General features: G+C 41.6%; 3 protein-coding genes and 1 long non-coding RNA gene across 4 annotated transcripts in view; 3 read left to right on the top strand and 1 right to left on the bottom strand.

The window, feature by feature from the left end:
- The window catches only part of LOC138043535 (testis-expressed protein 36-like), a 3,995-nt gene extending 1,953 nt beyond the window's left edge, over window positions 1-2,042 (top strand). Inside the window, exons 2-4 of the mRNA XM_068889860.1 lie at window positions 164-259; window positions 1,016-1,093; window positions 1,393-2,042. Coding sequence (XP_068745961.1) covers window positions 164-259; window positions 1,016-1,093; window positions 1,393-1,716 — 498 coding nt within the window. The 3' untranslated portion in view covers window positions 1,717-2,042. The remainder of the gene's footprint in view (window positions 1-163; window positions 260-1,015; window positions 1,094-1,392) is intronic.
- LOC138043534 (uncharacterized) lies at window positions 1,898-11,198 on the bottom strand. The gene is made up of 7 exons (XM_068889859.1): window positions 10,366-11,198; window positions 9,146-9,309; window positions 8,445-8,513; window positions 7,830-7,954; window positions 6,004-6,248; window positions 5,399-5,553; window positions 1,898-3,926 (listed from the first exon to the last, which is right to left on the bottom strand). The coding sequence occupies exons 1-7, from the start codon at window positions 11,098-11,100 to the stop codon at window positions 3,644-3,646; spliced, it is 1,776 nt and encodes a 591-aa protein (XP_068745960.1). The 5' UTR covers window positions 11,101-11,198; the 3' UTR covers window positions 1,898-3,643.
- Window positions 11,199-11,282: 84 nt separating this feature from the next.
- Window positions 11,283-15,000, top strand: part of LOC138043532 (26S proteasome non-ATPase regulatory subunit 4-like) — a 14,287-nt gene continuing 10,569 nt past the window's right edge. The window contains exons 1-2 of the mRNA XM_068889857.1: window positions 11,283-11,390; window positions 11,475-11,615. Coding sequence (XP_068745958.1) covers window positions 11,365-11,390; window positions 11,475-11,615 — 167 coding nt within the window. The 5' untranslated portion in view covers window positions 11,283-11,364. The remainder of the gene's footprint in view (window positions 11,391-11,474; window positions 11,616-15,000) is intronic.
- Window positions 13,939-15,000, top strand: part of LOC138043533 (uncharacterized) — a 2,103-nt gene continuing 1,041 nt past the window's right edge. Inside the window, exons 1-3 of the long non-coding RNA XR_011131279.1 lie at window positions 13,939-14,125; window positions 14,206-14,326; window positions 14,956-15,000. The exon at window positions 14,956-15,000 is cut by the window's right edge and continues 1,041 nt beyond it. This is a non-coding gene — a long non-coding RNA (uncharacterized lncRNA). The remainder of the gene's footprint in view (window positions 14,126-14,205; window positions 14,327-14,955) is intronic.

Genomic DNA, 15,000 nt, shown 5'->3' with positions numbered 1-15,000 from the left:
TCAGGGCCTTAAATTAAATTAGGATTGAAACTCAGCATCTCCGAATTCCACACCCCACCCCCTTAACGCCTTATTTTTTGCATGGAATCAATATATGAGGCTTTCTTGCTAGGCATAAAAAAGCAGCAGCATATCAATTTCTCACATTTCTGGCTTTTTTCAGTTTTGTACCAGTGGTTGGCCAAGGACACTTGACGACTCCAAACCACCCGAGAAACGCGTAGCGTCAGCACCGGAGAGGTTTGAAGAGAAACACGAGGTAAATTTGTTAACCGCTTCACGATTGGCTAATTAAGTGGGTGTTATTCTCCAGGACGGTTCATGTTTGTATACGATAACCTCTTTTGTAACCTCTGTTGCCAGGAAACCTACGAAATATCACACGTCATATTGACGTGACCTTATTGGTGAAGCGTGAGAAAAATATAGCTACAACTTCGGTCATAAATAGAACAGCAAGTCAAGTGCATCCAAGCTTTTAAAAAAGAAATCCCTCCTTCTCCCTCCCTTCAATGTTGCGTTTACCGGTTGGTTTTTTTCACTCGAACACATGAACATCAACATTGAAGCCGGGGAGAAGGGGGAAATTGCCGTCTGTGTTACAACATTTGTGACCGAGACTGTAGGCTCTTGTGGTGGGTGAAGTACTTTGTATTTCTGACGACCACGCAGCCTTACCGAAAAAACTTTAGTCAGACATCAACCGCGCCTTCCACCTCGAGCTCTGCGATGGTGAGTGCGCTGAGTCCCTGTAGATCCTCAGCCTGACCCCAAGGGTTTTTCTCCAGGTATTTCGGTTTTCCTCCCTCATCCATGAAAATCCACTCCCGGCTAGCTCGGGGATGCGCTTCGCTTGGGTCTCCCACGCGTTTGCGCTTTTCCCTTCGGACTCAAAAGACAGTTCCGATGAATTTGGGACTGAATAATTTATGGTGGCTACCTTTGACGTAATTGTAATCCGTTTCCTTTACAGACAGAGAGAGATCGATCTGAAGCAATGTTTTGATGTTTTCAGGTTCCGTTTAAACGGTTTCCTTTTTCCTCGCACGATAACAGGCATGCATTTCAAGATGAAGGAGAATACTTTGGGAATGTAAGTCAAATAACCTACTTTCAAGGCGTCGTAAGCCGTAACCCTAGGCTCGTATATATATATCTCTATATATGTTGAATATCTTGTTTTTAGACTTCACTGTAAACAATCAATTCGAAATCAATAACAATAGAAACCAACAAACACAAAAAAGCTAAGAGAGAGCCTTCCAAGTGGCTGCACCACTTATTAAACCGGGCCTTTAGCGAAGATCGCGAGAAAACTATGATACCATTTAATTTCTCTTTCGTTTCATGCGGTTGCGCCTTCCTTTGCTGTTATATATGTTTCCCTCATAGGGTCTTGGTCGACGAACTTTTCCCGATCGATGTCAACACTACTCCAGCAACCTAATCACATGGAACGCGACAAATGACGCAAGAACGTGCTACGTGGCTTCATTTCAAGGTGTCCCAGGCGCAGATAACAGCCGGTACAGACGTTTCCCACGGTTCCACACGAAGAAGAATCACGAATCTGCCCCACTGAGGACGACAACAACAAAATGGTTTCAGCGACCAGACGTTCCCTTTAAAACGCCTCTCAATGTCTTAGCCATAACGCAAGAGCCATTCTTGGCTCCTAATCAATGGGCTTATTCGTATAGACCGACATGGCGGTAGATGTATTTAAGGATTTTTTTCTTCTGACATTTTTCAAAGTTTGCGGTTTTTTACGGCGTTACGAGTTCCGGTATGAAATGGAACAAGTTGATTTTACAGTGTGGCCAGAAAACCACTTAGGCCAGCGAAAATCGATTGCCTGTTCTGTTAATGAATCCCGCATTTCGAAGACTTGTTTGACTCATTCAAAGTTTTATTTAATTTATATTCGTCCATTATACTCGGAAACGGAAAGTTATTGGCAATGTTAATAGTTCCTAAATAATAGCAATACTTATTTAATAGAGAGCAAAATCATGTGAATAAAACACCGTGCGTGATTACAAGCTTGTAAGTTAAGGCATGGAAAAGATTTATGTCCACCTCTCACTTTAATACCGAGTTTGAAGTCAATGCCGTAAGTTATCAACCGGCAAAAAACGAGAATCCGTAACTTACAGCACGGACTGAGAAAACGAGGTTAGAACTGAGGACATTGATTACATCTCAGCGGAACGTTCAACTGCATAAATGAAATTAGCGAAATTAGCCAATCATAGCGCGCGTACTACGTGAGTGAGATAAAGACATTATTATGCTTAATTTTTCGTGAAGGTAACGTGGGTGAAATGGAACTGGTATTGCATGCAATTTTGCGCTTGCATTGCGTTTTGCAATGCCCCGCTTCATACGCAAACCAAAGCGCAAATGCACGTGCAAAAGAATGGACATTTTCCCATTCCTTTTCTTAATGCGTCCGAGCTTTCGCGCTTGTGTTGCGGTAGTTCACTGACACGAGCTTCCGTTCACGCCGCATGTCTGAACAAGACCTAAAGGTCCGTGTTAATGGACAATTTTGAGCGTCAATTGGAAGATGGTGTGACAGAAGAGAATCCTCATCTCTGGGACTTCGAACCAGAGGAATCTAAGACAAGCCTTCAAGGAATACCTTCATCCGATTGCGTTTTGTCCCGAGAAGGACTGTTGTTTGTGACTGACATTAAGAAGTCATCTTCAGAGTCGGTTCACATCATTCTCCGTCAAGGAGCGCGATATGTCTGGAGCAGGAATGGCGCAGTGGTGAGAGCACTCGCCTCTAATCAATGTGTCCTCCGTTCGATTCCCAGACTTTGCATCACATGTGGGTAACGTTCTACTCTACTCCGAAAGGTTTTTTCCTGGGTATTACGGTTTTCTCCTGTGCCGATTTAATTTCTGTACACAGGGTCCCCAGTTAGTGTCCCAGACCTAACTCCAGTTGACACTTGAATAAATTTCATTATTCACTTCATTATACACGATAAAGAAGATAAAAAAGGGAGCTTAAGAAGGCGCGTTTTTGAGACGCGGACGGCAACCGGAAGTGAGCTGTTTTCCCTTTTAACTTGTCTTCACACAACCACATTTGCATTGCTGAGTATCTTTTCTCCATTAGAGATGACTGGTTGCCGTCCGCGCGTGCTTATGCTCCCTTTTAATTAAACTAGCAAAGAGGTAATGTCCGATAATGCTACCTCCTTTTATTAAAATGGGAGAATGAGTTTTTCGCCGATAAACTTTTGGAGTTCGTTTGTCAAAAGCCCTGAAACTTATCAGATGAATTTCGAGAGCTATATTTCCTTTCGTACCTCGAAGAACCGGTTGTGAAACTTTGCTATTCATTTGCTTTCTAAAAAGCAGGAAAAACTATCAGCTTCTCGTAATAAGCGTATCGTAGCTTCACTCCTCTCAGGCTAGCGATTTACACAAAATGTTTAAATAGTAATCTTGCATTTTTCCTTCTGAATAAGGTATAGTGGAAGGCCAGATTTTCGGAACAAGGATGGCGCATTATTTTTTTCGTCGAATGGCTACCTGTGCTCAGGGACTTGACTTTCGGGAAACGGGTCAAGGACCCGTATCGATGAAGGGGTTGAGTTCTCGATAGGGCTATGACGGCACTATTCCGCTATTCCAGAAGACTAACACGCGACGTTATTACCAAAGGTGTTCTTTTTAGCTGGTCTTTGAATTCTACCCAGCTCAAAGGAAAAAATTCTTCATAACCCCATCCAGACCCTTCCCGGTCAAACACGTCGGCTTCGTTGATCACTCGGGTAGCCTTGGGAAAGTTTGACGTCAGAGAGTAAGCCAGTTTAACGAACCCCTTACTGGTATGGCGGAAGTCACGTGTACTGATGGTCAGATAGAGACCTTGACAACCGGAAGTCCTCAGTTTTAGTTCAAGGAACCTGAAAATGAAAATGTGATATTGTTGATATAACTAAATACAAGTTAAGTTTCAAATCCAGTTCTCTGAACATTACACAGAAGATGAAAAGTGAGTATGAATGGTAACTTTGAGAGATTAGACTACATTTACACAAAAGCAAATGTTTCCGGATTCGTGACCAATCTGAAGCGTTTTGATACCAGATTTGCTTTCGTGTAACCACACACAATATGAAGCCGGTACAAAAGATTTCCATGTTTATCACGATTCCGAAACGTTATGAATCCGGAATCCAAAGTGCAAAGTTTTTTTCGGAAATAGTTCACTACTCACACTTGAATGCTCTAATTTTGCTTTAATTCACTTGAAATCACACTTTGTTTTCTCACACTTGTCGCTAGTACGATCACCTCACCAATTTACGTTGAAATACTTTGCTAGCCGATAGCAGAATTAAGGCCTCCCACGGTAATTTTTCACGTGATATGAGTTTGCAAATATAATAAGAAATCGATTCACTTCTTGCTCGTTTTTTCCTTTCAATACTCTGCACGAGCGTTTTACATTGTACATTCTTTAACCGTTCTTCCCTTAACAACGACGTAGGATGACCAAATTTGTCCTAGTGTCGAGAACGGGTGTACACCACAAAAGATATTACGATCCCTCCACGTTTCTAGAAGAGGCTGCTCGCGGTCGAAAATGGTCCAAGAAAAATTGTGACAAATTTCCACTTGTTACTGTTATCCAGGTTCGCGGTGTGAGCCGAAAGATTTATGCGATTCGAATTCCTAGTATAGAGCTCAAAAGTTCAAACAGGTTTAGCTTCAAACTACCTGAAGACTCTATGAAATTGTTCATTGTTTGCCTCACGAAGTTGTCAAGTGTGCAATCTCGTTCCCAGGGTCTCAATTCTCTGCCTCCACTGCCCTTCTCCTCAACGACAAAGGAGGCAGGGAAGAGAGACCCTGGAAACGAGGTTGTCAAGTGTGGTGAAGTAAAATAATATTTAAGTCGTTTGTCTCACGGTGTTTCTACTGTCCCTAACAATGTCAATAGGGACAGTGGAACAGAAATTCTAGAAGCATGGATGCCCACTCGACCCTGAAACACAACAACCGGCGAGCCCTATACAACAGGGGACTTCCGAGGGAGCAACAGCTGTGAAGAAACCAACAATCACAGCAGAGCATCGTGCTTTATGAGGTGACGCGTAACCAGTCGAAACGTCGCGATCTTAGCGCCACGATGAACACCCAAAACCTATTTCATGAAACCTCGGAGATATGTCTGTATACAGTGGAACCTCTCCTTTAGGGCACCTCTCTCCAGGGGACAAAGAATTTGGCCCGGGAAAAATGTTCCTTTGACTCCAACCCAACCTCTATTCAGGGGACAACAGCCCTGGTCCCTAGGGTGTCCCTTGAATGCAGGTTCCACTGTATACTGATAAATCCGAACGTGAGCTTTTGTGGATGAAGGATCTCTTACATTTCGTATCCGCTGACCCAAAAATGCGGTGACTTGATGATCTTCTTTTTCTTCTCCACTTCAACATCCTCTCCGATGTCCACAGTCCAGTTGAATACAACTGGTTCGTCATAAACTTTTCTTGAGACAGGCTCGCCTTCCTCACATTGCCTTTCCTGAAAATGCGAAAGCACATTCTGATAACCAACGATTTCAGCGATTTTGAAGTGCGTTTAAATTAGAGGCCCCGATTGGCTTAGGGATTCTCCTTGTCATGCTGCAATTGCGATTGGCTATTCACCCCAGCGCCTACTTAGACTGTGTGACACTCAGTTGGGAGCAGGTAAACGGGCTCATGTGTTCGCGTGAATGGACTTATGAAATGATTGACCTGCTCCCAACCGATTGGCTTCATAGCTCAGTTGCTAGAGAGCATTGCACCGCCCATCCCAGAGGTCCTGGGTTCGTAATCCCGTTCAAGTCACCTGGATTTTTCAGGTGTCTCTAAGAAACAATTGCTTAAATTGTCCAGCCAAGGGCGACAACCATTTCTTTCAATTTCGTCTATATCCCGCGCTTCAAATATATACCTTATTTCAGAGCTGCAATCACTGACAAATTCCTACCTTTGAAAATGCGTGATAAAAAACAGCCTCCTCGAATAACAGCGGAAATTTGCCAACCGTAGAGGCAATGGGATGATCGCTGGTTACAACATCGTGAAGGTAGTTAATTGTCATGGATTTGAAACGCACAAGCTCTAGGAGTGGCTCCAGTTGTTCATCAAATACTTCATTCACTTCCGCCCATTTCATGAGTGCAAGGAAAACGGTGTTTTCCGAAGACACGCAAAGATCGTTACTGGAAAGAACTGAAACATAAGGACACCAAATACCACTTCATATGATTTAACTTGTTCGTTCGATTCGTAAATAGAGTACGACAGTTTTTGGGCACGAATCGCGCGTATATTTCAATCCCCGATTCCGAAGGAACAAAAAGTTTTCTGAAGACACAGAAAGGTCACTCTTGCAGTGCGAACGATTTTTGAAAAGTGCGGTCAACACTTCCCACAAAGACGCCTCGTCAAGTAAATGTGGGTCACGGGATATCGGTGTCCCAGCGAATTTGGACCCCCACTAGATTTGAACCCCATTTCTAACTTTAAGATCTTGACAGAGCTGAATCGACGCGAAAATGACGTCAAAGGCTCTCTAGTTTAAGAATGCAATGCGTGCGTACGCCGCAGAATTAATATGCAGCACGGGAGTTTTGGGCTTTCAGATTTTTAAACTCGCGTTTTTCATGTATAATAAGCTGAGCCTTTGACGTCACTTTTCCCTGGATCCAGCCCTCTGAGGTCCAATCGGTCAGATTTGAAAGTGAACAATGGCGGACCATGAAATCCAAAACTTACACTCAAATAAAACGGCCTTCGGATAAAAATTAAAGCTCAAAACTTTGCCAGTCAGATGTTAAGCAAACACACTTTCAAAATCTGAAGAAACAAAGAAAGTTATTTTTTTTTACAGGGGCACTTTAATCAAAAGAACGTTTATTTTCAGGGGGGTCAAAATCCGCGAAAGGGGGTCCATATCTGCTATCGGATCTGGACCGGGGATCCAAATCCGCGGTGGGGGTGGGGGGGTCCAAATCCGCTCTGACAGATAATTTGATCTTAATCAAACTAGTTGATAAAGGTCGAATTACCACCGCGACAAAAAAGATTCAATGGCTGACGAGGCGTTAACGCTCGAAACGTTAGCCATTCCATCCTTTCACGGAAACAATTCGAACTTTATCAGCTCGCTTGGTAAAATTAAATTTTCGCGTTTTACTTTCCCACCGACACAGAATAATACCTTCTTTAGAGACTACACCCTTCACTCCTGAGAGCTATTGAGGGCACTACGAAACCTGAAACAAGGCCCGAAGTTTTTTTAGAGAAAGGACCATCAGGTCCATTTGTGCGTTTCTGTTGGCGCTTACAACAAGAAAATCGCAAATAAGGAAGATATCTGTTTACAAACATTGCTTTTGTTATTCAAATTTGCCACCCACAAGAAGAAAAGACCTTTTGTTTCTACAGCCAGTGAGGCTCTGGTTGCCACATTAATAACAATAGGTGACGTCAATGATATCTTCCTTATATGTTCGCTAGTGGTGGCGAGATAAATAACTATTGAAAACGGATCCAACATGGAAAAAAGGGTGATGATCACTCTATACTGAGAAAGTGATGATCACCTCTCCTATTGCGCCAAAATATCAGACTTTTTTCGGGGAGGATGAAGGGGAAAGTGTAATGTTGTTTACTAGGAAATCAGAGAAAAAAAACTTGCAGCTAATGAAGAATGAATATCCCTGGGCACGATTCACTTTCACTCCGGGCTTCCAAATCACAACGAATTGCTGATGAAATTATAGTTACATGAAAGACGACAGGACAAACCTTTTTGAAGGCCATTCGAACTCAAAGAGAGAAAGTCTTCACTAGACCACTGGGAGTCTAACGGGCTGAACTCTTCAATTAGGAATTCCTCACACCGGCTGATGAATTCAGCCATTTCGGGAAGTCTAAACAGTATGGAGAAATGGACTTATAAGGCTGTGTGCAAGCGGTAAATCTTGCCTTAAACTGCTCCCCTCACACCTATCGCTCACCCCTCGATAGCCTTTTTGTTGTCTCTCCAATCTATCTCTGCATCAGACATTCTAGTGTACCATCAGCATGAATGGGCAAAAACACACAGCTGCAAAGTATTACCAGTATTCTTTTCAGGGTTGCCTTCTAAATTCACATGGAGGCCTGGTCTCCGAAAATCACAAGTGATACTAGAATTTTGTAGCTCAGAGTATTATAGTGTTGTTTCAGATAACATCCAGACACTTCCCCACTGGGGTCACTGGAAATAACAAGATGAAGGGAATGCTCAAACCCAAAAACGTTGAAAAGCAACACAACTTTGTGTTTTGATACAGCATGGAAAAATAGGAAACATCAACAAAATAAATATTAAAATTTGACGAAGCTTTGTGATTTTTACTGACACATATCTCAAGATACCTTTCATGTTCTTGCATGTTCAGGGACTTGTCGCAAATTTCAACTGTGAGGTCAGCAGAACCCAAAAGCCTTCAAAGAAAGAAAGAAAGCATATTAAAATGGGGAATTCCCTGAGGCAACTACCTTCTGTCAGTTGCTTGTGGCTTTCTGCATTCAGAGATGATGAAACTTGGAAATGTAAGGGAAGAGACAGGTAATGACCAAGAACAATCCCACCCCTCTCAACATAAAGTATGTACACTCAAATAAAAAAGAAGGAGGGGATAGGGTACACAAGGGGAAGAAAAAAAAAGGGGTAGAGAGGAGATGGGAGGGTGGTACTGGGTAGCGGAAGTTGAGAAAAATAATAGAAGAAAGGAGAAGGAGAGTAAAGAAAAAGAGAAAACAAGAGTAGGGTACAGAGGAGCAAAAAAGAGAAGTGTGAAGTAGGGAAGAGAAACAAGGAAAAGGGATAAAGAAAAGGGAGAGAGTGGAAGGGAGGGGAGAGGGGATGGGAGAGTAAAACAGTGTAGTTGAGGGAAAAAACCAACAGAACAGAATTAAAGAGAAGTGTAGCAGAAGCGGGAGGCACAGAAAAAGAAGAGAGGATAAAAGAGGGAAGGGGAGGGGAGGGTAATGGAGCAAAAAAAATGGACAGGGAAGGGAGGGGCAGGGACTAGGAAAGGAATAAGGAAAAAAGAAGAAATGATGCCAAACTGTACTTTTGGCAAGTTTTAAGGGTGCTCTCTGCATCATAGATATGTGCCAGCCTCATCAGAGCAAGAAGATTCTCCACATTTTCATTCACCACCACATCAGGTTTGTACAATGACTCAATCAAAAGCAAGAACATTCCTGACAATGACTCGCTGATGTTCATTTCAACCTGTGAAGATCAAAGAAAAAGAGGCATTAGCGAGTGGTTAGGGCTAGCCATAACTGCATCATAGTATACACCCCCATGTTAACACTACCTTTCTCGAAAATACTCAGGATCATAAAGTTCAACGTCTAATATACATCCTGGAAGAGTTTCCTGCTTTTGGTTCCCACATGAGATGCACAACTGCATACATTTATTATAAATAATCTTTTTTGTTGAATTCTTTCATTCTTGCTCTTAAATTGCAATTCCCTGTTCAGACCAAAGCCATGCACTTTGGTGTTGACTGAGCACCTTTGGCTGTGTGGTCGAGTCCTGTAATACATCCTCATATCCGGCTAAGGGCTAGCCATGAGAATCACACCCAACCTCAGGGTTTTTGTTATGATTTTTAATAGCAGGGACAACTGAACATATAGCAAGGACCAGGATGGCGGCTCTGCCGCCATCTTGGCATGCTGTGCCAAGTCGGGATAGGTGTGGTAGGGGGTCGTCCCCCTCCCACTGGGGGGTAGGGGGGGCCTCCCCCAGAAAATTTTTGAATTTGTGAGGCCTAATGGGTACCTTTGGGTAAAATACTGGTCGATTTTCTGCTTCATTTCCTTCGCGCTACGGCTGACCGTAACCGAGTAACATGCACAGTCTCATTTTTGAAGAAATTTACTTCCAGCAGCCGTATTAGAGCCCGCCATAGCAATTTGCTTAAACTCCCTAATGACGAAAGCAGGGCGCGCCGATCAATGTGTTTTCTGTTATTTGATAACATCTTGTCATGAACTCCAAATAAGCTACACGTACATGTACGCAAATTGTGGTACAACTAACAATACCCAGTAGCAGAGAAATAAAGCACGATTTGGTTTAAGAAAATGTTAAATAATAAAATACAAATATCGGTTGACTATTCTCTTCATATTGAAAGAATCCTTGTACAACCTGTGCGTAAAATAGCCAGGACAAAAATAAAAATAGCAGAGTAAAGATCCCGGCGTCCCGGCTTTAACAAAAACTCTGCAACCTAGAAATAAACTCTTCATTTACACTGCCATTTGATCCTACCTTTTTAATTTTGGTTTCCATCATACCCGAACTGAAAAACAGACTCCTAAAATAGGAGCTGTTCAGTGCCAGCCAAAAACTATGAACACACAGCTGGTGTTCACCAACCAAAGTGTCAACTAGTGACAAGTCATCATCATTTGCGTTAACAGCACTGGCCTCGGTCAGGACTTGACTGCAAGCTGCTTGATCCCCAGGTGCAACGATGGCATTACTTACAGCACCAGACGCAAGTCCCGACGTTCCAGTTTGCAATTGGTTTACACTGCCGTTGTTTGTAATTAAAGTCGTATCCAATTCTGAATCAAAAGATGTTGAAGTTTGTTGTTCTGAATTCCCTGATTCTTCTCGCTTTTTGCTCTTGATAGATCTCTTTGTTTCGCAGAATGTCGAATCCTCGCCTATCCCCGAGTCACAGCTCAGGCTACTTACAGTCCGAGGATCGCAGCCGGGATTGACAAGTGAATCATCATCTGTGGAACACGTTTTCGGCGTTTCTTCGCCGTTTAACTCAACGGGTCGGTTTTCCCCTGTCGTGTTTATTTGTTCCTCTGATTTATTACAAGCTGCTGCTCTTGTTTCCTCGTCGCATGAGTTGGTTTTTGTCATGTTCTGCACTCTACGAGCGGCTTCTAATTTTTCCCAGCCGTCTCTCCTAATCTTGACCACCAAGATTCGGTCAGACATTTCCGGATTGTTGAAATGATCCCCGATTTTCTCAAATAGTTTATCCATGACCACAAGCGTCTTTTTCCAAACAATGATAACCCTATTTGTGAAAAACGACGCTAACGAAAGTTTGGAAAGCGATTACAAAAGCAAACAATCCACAAAACTCGTGTCCATGCAAAATAAGAAGAGACCGAAGAGACCTGGGTTTGAGATTCTTTGATACTTTTTATTTATCAGCGGTATCTCAAAGAGCGCATGAGTAACAACCCGTTGAGTCATAAAAGTCTTCTTGTAGGGATATAGCTTTATTGAATTTATCGCGTTAAAATGGTGCTTGAGTCCACAGTTGTCTGGTAAGATTTTAAAGAAAACTCCATCCTGAAACACAGTTATTAAACATCCTCAGTTTCTGTTAAATTTTGTTGTGTTTGGCGTAGCGTGGACAACAGCGAGTGGATGAGAAATGGCGACTTCCTTCCCACGAGACTACAAGCACAACAAGATGCAGTAAGCTTAGTTTGTCATTCAAAGACCAGACAAAATCCAGAAAATAATATTGGTTTGATGACCTTAGCTAGGTGAGTCTCAGTGTTGGCTGTTTTTTAGATGTATGGAAACAGAAAATGAAACCTAAGATTCTGGCAAGGTTACTTTTTCAGATTTCCTTATGAAGCAATCTTAATTACTGAAGAGAGCCTATCGTATTGCTAAATAGTTATAAATTGACACTAGTAATCCCCGGGAATAACACTCACAAATTCAGTTTTGATTAAAGAACGTTTCGAAAGATATCGGTGGCAGAACCTGTATGTTGTTATTGATTTGTCCACCAGAGCCTCATTGGCTGCAAAAATAAAGGGTTGTTTTGTTCAAGTGGATGACACATCTAAAAAAACAAAAAACATTTTATTGACAGATACCTTCCCAGTAACAGTACTTTTATGTGGAACTTGAAAGAAAAGCTTACAATATAGGTTGAAATAATTTTCAAGAACATGTTGGCTACCTAGGTGGAAATCTTATTAAGATCTTAGTAAGATTCTTAATAAGATTCTTACTAAGATCTTATCTTACTTCTTATTTAAGATTCTTACAAGATTCTTACAAGATTCTTACAAGATTCTTACAAGATTCTTACAAGATTCTTACGAGATCTTACAAGATCTTACCAAGAACTTACCAAGATCTTTCAAAGAACTTACAAAGATCTTACCAAGGTCTTACCAGATCTTACCAAGATCTTACCAAGATCTTACAGGATCTTACTAAGGTTCTTGTAAGATCTTACCAGATCTTACCAAGTTTCTTGTAAGATCTTACAAGATCTTACCAATATTTTTGTAATATCTTACAGGATCTTACCCCGATTCTTGTAAGATCTTACAAGACCTTACCAAGATTCTCACAAGATCTTAATATGAGATCTTATCAAGATGTTTCTCATATTCTGCTAAAAAACACTACCAAAATAGAAAGAGTAGAAAAAACTTTAGAATAAAAAATAAAAATAGTTTCAACATAGTTTCTACATAGATTCGAAACAGAAAATACACAACACATACAGTGTATACATAGTTACATACAACACTTACATAGTGATAACATAGGGTGTAAATAGGCTACAAATAGCCTCTACATACATGTAGCTGTAAAAAACTGGAAATAGGACAAACATAACTGTTTCGTAGCATTTACATTATATTGTAAATAGAATACTATAGGATGTAAATAGGCTTTGACTAGCCTCTAAACATTTATGGAATAGTATTGTAATAGGAATTACACATCTCATGCCTAATGCTTGCATTTGAACAAGGTCAGAAAAATCAAGAAAAATAGCTTGAACTCACTGAGAAATAGAAGTACTAGTGCACACATGGAACACAAGAAACAAGGTTATCATATCCTGCTCCTGTAAAATAATATTCCAGCAAATAAGAAATGTGCTGGAAACTACAAAAAATCCATTGTAGTCAAGCTATTAACAGTTATTACCATAGCTCAAAGACAAAAAAAATGGACTACAGATTTCAAAGCAGTAACATTTTTTATTGCATGAACCTAAACATTTAACTCATGCCAAAATCTTTGGATTGGGTTCTTGTTTTAAATTTAAAAACAAAAAAAGCTTTAAAACACAGAACTATAACAAGTCTGCAAGGAGAGATCCCCAAATACATCAAACCATAACTGGTTGAGGAGGCAGAATTGGCTGCTAAGCATTTTTGTCTGCTGTAAAGGACCTTTCCCTGCTGTCCCATCAAATAATTTTTTTCAGATGTGTCTCTTTATACTCTTTCATGGCAACTAAAAAAAAAAGTACATATGCTTCAATCACTGATCATTACAATTAAATTGTGTGAAGAGTAGACTCATAAATTTGGGTCTCTACTTACAAACGTCCATAATAGCTTTCTCAAGTATTTTCTGCATTGATTACAATAGTTAAAGTGACAGAAATTAGCATTTTTACGAGAAGGAATCAGTTGTCAATCGTACACATGTAACTTGCCGTATGAGAACTTTTTTTCCAAATCATTTGCATCAACATTTGATCTACATGTAACTTCATTATTCTTGTTAAAGCTTTACCAATTTTTACAGGGCTATAGCATTTAAGCCAAATTGAGTCTCCTTCTTTCACAAATTGACTCGAAGGTGTGAAAATGTGAATTCTTCATGCTTACCTCTTTACTTGAGTTGTTGTAAGCATTTCCTTGCCTGGATCAGCATTTAAAGAGTAAAACTAACAAAAAAATCGTCACCACAAATTAAAGCGTGTCAGATCGTAGGTACAAACGTTTTGAATAAAACCGCCCCAAACCTGGAAGAGCTGGACTGGTACCGCTGACTGCTGACCAAAACGAAAAGGACTCACTAGTCTCCAGTCCGGTCTCTCACGTGTTATCCAAGATGGCGGAGGATGACAATCTTTCTACGGATTCATTTTAAATGAGAAAGATTCGAAAGATACTGGAGTTCATTGAAAGGATTAAGTGCTGACTTGGAGTGTGTAATTTTCAAGAGTAATACATCATGTTCCTTTTGAAATAAGGCCGATTATTAGACTCAGACAGCATCAAACAAGGTAATCCGTTGATTTGTATTTCTCACAATCTATTGAATATATCGGAATAAAAGCTTTCTTTTTCATTTCTCCGTGTACAGAGTGATTTTTTGGGGGTATCCTGCATGAACCCTTTCATTACAAGAAGCTGTCCAAGTTTCAGAACATTCTTGATTCTCCATTTAGTGTTCAGCCCAACTCAGATCACCTGGTTTCCTACGGGTTTTGCTAAAAGCAGGCCCGCCACGGCCCAGCGGCCCGGCGGCCCGAAGGCCCAGCGACCTGCGGCCCACGGCCCGCGCCGGCCCACCGGCCCGGAGGCCCGGTGACTCATGTTGCTAAGTGAAAAACGTTGTCATTCTCTGTTGTTTTCGTCTGTTTACAAACAACAAACAGAAACAAGGATTCAAATGATTAAAATGGTAAACGAATAGGCCATTTCCGAGTTCATATCCGCCTCCTCTTCAAAGCGAGTCTGAGTGCAAAGTTTTTGTGGTGGTAATTAGTTATACTTTACATATGAATGAAAACTAATTTTCTAAGAAAAACTTCGCACTTAGACTCGCCTTAAAGAGGAGGCAGACATGAACTCGGAAATGGCCTATTCAACCTCACCGTCGTCCATTTTGCACGCCCAAACCCGATGCAGATCTGTGCATGCGCGTGGATTTACGCTGGACAAAAAAACTGTGGAAAATCAGGACTGGGCTACCGGGCCTCCGGGCTGCCGGGCCTCCGGGCTGCCGGGCCTCCGGGCTGCCGGGCCACCGGGCCGTGGGCTGCTGGGCCTTCGGGCCGCCAGGCGGTGGCGGGCCGTGGGCCTGCTTTTAGCAAAACCCGGCTTCCTACAGGATGACCAAAGAGCATGTCATCTTCCATAGCACAATGTATCCAAG

This window comes from Montipora capricornis, chromosome 3 (genome assembly GCF_036669925.1).
Source record: "Montipora capricornis isolate CH-2021 chromosome 3, ASM3666992v2, whole genome shotgun sequence".
Classification (NCBI taxonomy): domain Eukaryota; kingdom Metazoa; phylum Cnidaria; class Anthozoa; order Scleractinia; family Acroporidae; genus Montipora; species Montipora capricornis.
This window is presented reverse-complemented; position numbering and strand designations above follow the sequence as displayed.

What these genes read in the sequence shown, in the direction of transcription:
- LOC138043534 (XM_068889859.1), bottom strand. Translation starts at nt 11,100, where the DNA reads ATGGATAAACTATTTGAGAAAATCGGGGATCATTTCAACAATCCGGAA. An exon ending in TTTATCACGCATTTTCAAAG is followed by an intron (nt 5,554 to 6,003) that starts GTAGGAATTTGT and finishes TCGCATTTTCAG; the next exon opens with GAAAGGCAATGTGAGGAAGG. An exon ending in TGGGTCAGCGGATACGAAAT is followed by an intron (nt 3,927 to 5,398) that starts GTAAGAGATCCT and finishes TTTCATTTTCAG; the next exon opens with GTTCCTTGAACTAAAACTGA.